Below are 5,593 nucleotides of genomic sequence, written 5' to 3'. Positions count from 1 at the left end.
CCAACTACACTTGCAGCATGGAGATCTTGGTGTCCTTCTCATGGCACTCCTTCCAGAACTCCTCTCTCTTTTGAGCCAGCTCCATTGCCACCCTTTCACGTTCCTTTTCAGAAGACGCTAGAGCGGCGGCCACTTCCTTGAGTTTCCTCTCGGCGTCAACTCGGGAACGCTCAAAGGAGTCTAATACCCCCTTAAGGCACATAACTTTTGCCCTAGAGGTGGCCTTCTCCAGTTCAGCCGCATGGAGGGCAAAAGAGTCATGAGCGTAGAGGCTCTCAACGTGGAGGAGTTCGAACCGGATGTGGCGCCCCAAGCCTCCGCTTGGGATTGGACGATGACTGAGATACTGGGACATGTAACACAAGGCTACACACCCCTCGTACATGACAGATTGTATGCTATGCACCTAAGTACACTAGCAGTATGCAATAGCATAGCAGCGGAAAATTAATAAAAGTCGGATAAACTAAGCAATGCGATAAACAATTGCAAAGCACATGGCACCATACTAATATTATAACCAAAAAAATTGTCCATATGTAAACATGAGTCATAAAAGCATAATATCCCAAAAGCATAAAGCATAATTTAAAATTCCCAAAAACACGGGATTTCCTAAAAAAAAACATAAATCCATAAAAGTTGGCCATAAGTATTGTTGCCTTCTTTTTTTCTTCTTTTCTTTTTCAAAATACTTAAACTTCTGTACTCATCAAAAAGATTTGGGCTTCACACGTTTTTCCAAAGCCTTATCCTTATTCCGGTTGTTACGCCACTTGAACTCTGCAATGAATTCAAGTATACTAGTGATCTCCCGGTCAATGGCGTCAAGTCACTCTAGGATGGAGGGCTCGGGCCAATTCACAGTCATCTTAGGCACAATCCTCTTCGGGGGAGGAGGTGCCCTCTTAGTCATCGTTTACTAAACCTGTCACAACTTCTACCATTCCGGTTGGGGAATGGTAGTGGAAACTACCACAATGAGATTTCAAGAAATCTCAGAGCAAGTAATCACATAACATATTACAGTTAACACAAGCATACAAAAGGTATATCATGAAATGTATGCATGTACATGTATTTGACTTATGCCTTTGACCATAACTTGATTTATGCACTTGACCATTATCAAAAGACTTATAACAGAGACTTGAGCTTTTCATAAAAACGTCATAAATTTTTCTTATTCACGTGAACTTATTTAGAACTTGTCTTATCAGAACATATCACAAGATCTGCATCAAGTGATCCTTAGCACTTATGCTCATATTCTTATTCAGAGAGTGGATACAACACGGTTCCCCTTAGCATCTCGTGTTCCTGCTAGTTACTGCACCATCAACGGTTCGACAATGTGATGAATACATCATAAACAGAAATTCAGCCCCACCAGAGGGGCCCTGCTGGAATCTTGTCCACCCCGCAGGTACTAGAGGCCACCGGAGGGCCATTCATTACTGCCCACAGCATTGGGTAAACCCTAGCAGAGCATGCAACGTTCAAGTTGGAATGGACATGGCAACTGCTTTAATAAGAATTTCTCTCTCCTTGTGACAATAATTGCTCCTTCCAGCACTGCAGTTTCTTCCATACTCGTTGCTTGATATTAGAAAAAGCCTTAGATTTTGACCTTCCAACAGCAGGAGGTAATCCTAAGTACTTTTCATATTGTTGTACCCTTTGAACTCCCCATAACTGCATTAACTCAGTCTTCCTTGCAAGAGAGACATTGCCGGAAAAATCATGGCTATTTTGTCCTTATTAATTTTTTGACCTGAAGCAAGCTCATATCTCTCCAATAAGGCTTCAATCTTCCTATTTTCCCCCACATCTACTGTATAGAAAATTACTGAATCATCTGTGAACAATAAGTGATTTATAAAAGGAGCACCTCGACAAATTTGGATCCCAAGAATATCATGGTCTAAAGCCGCAGCTTTTAAGAAAGTAATGAGCCCTTCAGTACATAACAAGAACAAATAAGGGACAGTGGGTCCCCTTGTCTTAAGCCTCTACTTGGAACAATATTTCCTTTTGATTCCCCATTCACTAGGACTGAAAAAGTAGCAGTTTTAACACAACACATAATCAAATTGACCAAATTGTTGTCAAATCCCAAGGTACCCATAACCTTCTCTAAGAAATCCTACTCAACCCTGTCATAGACTTTACTCATATCAAGTTTAAGGGACATATAGCCTTTCTTACCCTTCCTCTTCCTTTCTAGATAGTGGATTAACTCATAAGCCACAAGCACATTATCAGTAATTAAATGACCAGGCAAAAAAGCACATTGTGAATCTGAAATTATGCTAGGCAGAACTCGCTTCATTCTATTAGCTATCACTTTCGAAATCAATTTATAGACCACATTGCACATACTAATGGGTCTAAAATTTGCTACTTTCTTTGGGTTCTTCTTCTTTGGAATTAATGTTATAAAAGTATGATTTAAAGAAGATGGAAAAGACCCAGAATTTAAAGCATCTAAGACAGCACGAGTAACCAAAGTACTAACAAGATGCCAATACTTTTGAAAAACAATGGAGCCATATCATCAGGTTCTGGAGCTTTGGTTGGATACATCTGCTTCAAAGCCTCCCGAACTTCATCCTCTGTATACCTCTTAGATAAATCATCATTCATATAATTTAAAACCCTTCCTGCCAGTGCATCCAGAAAATCCATGGACCTCTCTGATCTGCAGTTGAAAACAGTTGCTGAAAATACTCAGTGATCAAACCATCCCTCAACTCCCCTTCCTGCCATTCACCCTCATCATTTTGTAAGTTTCCAACCAAATTCTTCTTCCTTCTATGAGAAGCCTTTGTATGAAAAAAAAAAAAAAAAAACTTCAAATTCTGGTCCCCCTCCCTAAGCCAAAGTGCCTTAGACCTCTACCTCCACATGATTTCATCCCGCTCTAGCCACTTTTGAACATCATCCCTGATGGCCTGTTGTTCCGCCCTTCTTAAAGTCATTGGGTCCTTTTCTTGCAATTGCTTTAATCGAATCTTAGCTTGTATAAGTTTCTTTTGGACATGGCCAAAGCTAGATCAATTCCACACTTGAAGCCTTTGCCCACAAGCTGAGATCTTGTTCATCAAATCATCCATAGAGTTACTGTCTGTGACCCTCCTCCAGATATCTTCCACATTGTTATCACAACCCTTCTCTCCCAACCACATAGCTTCAAACCTAAACAACTTCTCCCTTCCACTTGCCACAGCAGGTGCTTCTGAGTGCAAACAGATGGGTATATGATCCGAATAGGCAACCCCTTCATGTATTACTCTCACTTGTGCAAAACAATTCCACCATTGTGGATTCCCAAAAAACTGATCCAGTCGTACGCTAATACTCGAGCCAGACTCCCTCCCATTACACCAGGTAAACTTGGGACCATTGAAACCAATATCCCTCAATAAACAATCATTAACAACCTTTCGAAAATGAAGCATTTGTCTTTCAGGCCTATCTCAGCCTCCCCATTTCTCATGCTGATATAGGCCTATCCCATCCACCATAACACATGCATCAATATGGGATTTTGAGTAATTCAGAATTGTTAAATGAACATCCCTTCCCCACATCATCGCGATACCGCCACTCTGACCCTCACTGCTCACTGCCAGATGGTTACTAAATCCAAGCTTAAACTTAACAGAATCAAAATCACGCACCTGTAACCTTGTTTCCTGAAGAAACACAATATCGGGAGCTTCCTTCTTGATTAAATCGTGAAAGGTCCGAATGCCACGTGGATTCCCAAGCCCACGGACATTCCAGCTAAGGAGTTTCATGGCTCTAGGCGGGGCTGATCATCAGCCACCACCGATATGGAAGTTTGGGTCTCCGCAAGTCCCTCTGCCGAAATATTCCTAGCACTCCTTCGCTTATTTGTTTTGACAGTCTCCGGTTCACCATCCTCTACCTTTGCCTTTCGCTTACGGAATGAAGAAGTCCTTTATGATGTATCTGAAGTTGGAGATGAAATGCTATTAAGAATGGACATTTGTTTCCACTTTGCCCCTTTTAAAACATCAGGCCTCTTTCGACCCATTATATCCATGCCCTCATATTGAGCGAGCTTGGGCCCAACCTCAATTATTGGTTCCCATGTTTCGGGCCGTATTAACCTCTCCTACAAGCCCATTAACTCGTGGCCCTGATCCACTGCACTTTCCACAGCTGTATTTTGCTCAACCACCAAGTTATTCACTCCGAAATTCTTAGGAGTAAAATCTTCCAAAGTCTGCGTGTTTACCGGAGATTCATTCTCTGGATTCAAATTCTGTCCCAACCCCTCATCCAATACAGGTACAGCTCCAGCATCCAATTCCTTCCTATTAGCCAAATCATTCAAGCCTAAATTTATGGGATTTAGGGATGGTAATGAATGCGGAAGATCAGGAATCCCATCCGTATCAGTTTCCTTAATCTCTGCCCCATCTCCGAAAATTTCTCCAGTTCCCTTAGCAGAACCTTCGGTACTCGACACCGGAACATTTCCCGGGACTCGATTTCCATTGTCACCTGACGGTGGCCGTTGAGACCACCGTCGAAAACCTGGACTTCCTACACGCAGCCAATTTCCATAGGGAAATCCATCTTTCTCAAACTTATCCTGGGCAGCCTTCCACAATATGCAATCCGTGTGATTATGGCCTAGGCAGCCACAACAGTAACAAAAATTAGGGAGCCTTTCATAAGAGACTCTAATCCAGACCGGATCACTAGAACCAATATTAAGCATCTTCCCACGTGGCAATGGCTTCGTAATATCAATGTTGATCCGAACCCACATGAATTCCCCCCATGCCATTTCTCCCTCATCTATATCAACTACCTCCACTTTACCTATAGTATCTCTAATCAGATGACCAATATAGTTAGTTCTGGCAATTAAAGGTAGGTCATGCAACCTCACCCAGAAAAGGGCTTCAGTAAGATGAATCTGATGGACCTGTTTGTGCCCTTCAACCTCTTTGACCAAAACCAATTGCTTATCAAACGACCAAGGACCATCTCTTATCACACAATCCTTGTCATAGGGATCATCAAACTCTACCAGCAAGATTACAGGATTTAATTCTCTAAACTAAATTTTCCTTACCGGCCTCCATGCTTTCTTCATTGTCATCTTAAAAGCTTCCCAATTATAATGACGATCAGTAAGCAGTTTAACCATCAAACAATTACCACCACTAAGGGCTGCCGCTTCCAGCTTGTGAGCCTCCACAATAATCTCCTCGCTTTCCTTCTCCGTCAGTGACATTCTTTGTACATATCCTCTAACCCCTCATCCATTCTACCACCAACTTCCGATGCACAACGTAAAAAAGAGATCCTATACTAACGACAGGCAGAACCCTTTACAGAGAACATACTAAACTTAATTGGAATAATTCAATTGTATACTTTAGTTCAAAACTTCTATCTTATGAGTGAGATTGTCTAATCTGATCTTAATATTAATATTCACAAATTTCGCAGTAACTTCATTTCTTAACTGCAACATCACGGCCTCTCTATGATTAGAAACATCTTATTGTTAGGAGCTTTTTAATAAATCCTTGACAAACTCATTATC

At 41.5% G+C, this 5,593-nt stretch overlaps 1 protein-coding gene across 1 annotated transcript; it reads right to left on the bottom strand.

The window, feature by feature from the left end:
- Nucleotides 1-3,056: 3,056 nt before the first annotated feature.
- On the bottom strand, nucleotides 3,057-3,461 carry LOC121242263. Its single transcript, XM_041140154.1, has one exon. It carries the CDS (start codon nucleotides 3,459-3,461, stop codon nucleotides 3,057-3,059), a length of 405 nt encoding a protein of 134 aa, XP_040996088.1.
- Nucleotides 3,462-5,593: the final 2,132 nt, after the last annotated feature.

Source organism: Juglans microcarpa x Juglans regia, chromosome 8D (assembly GCF_004785595.1).
Source record: "Juglans microcarpa x Juglans regia isolate MS1-56 chromosome 8D, Jm3101_v1.0, whole genome shotgun sequence".
Lineage (NCBI taxonomy): Eukaryota > Viridiplantae > Streptophyta > Magnoliopsida > Fagales > Juglandaceae > Juglans > Juglans microcarpa x Juglans regia.
Note: the sequence above shows the minus strand (reverse complement) of the source record. Positions and strands in the feature narration are given on the sequence as shown.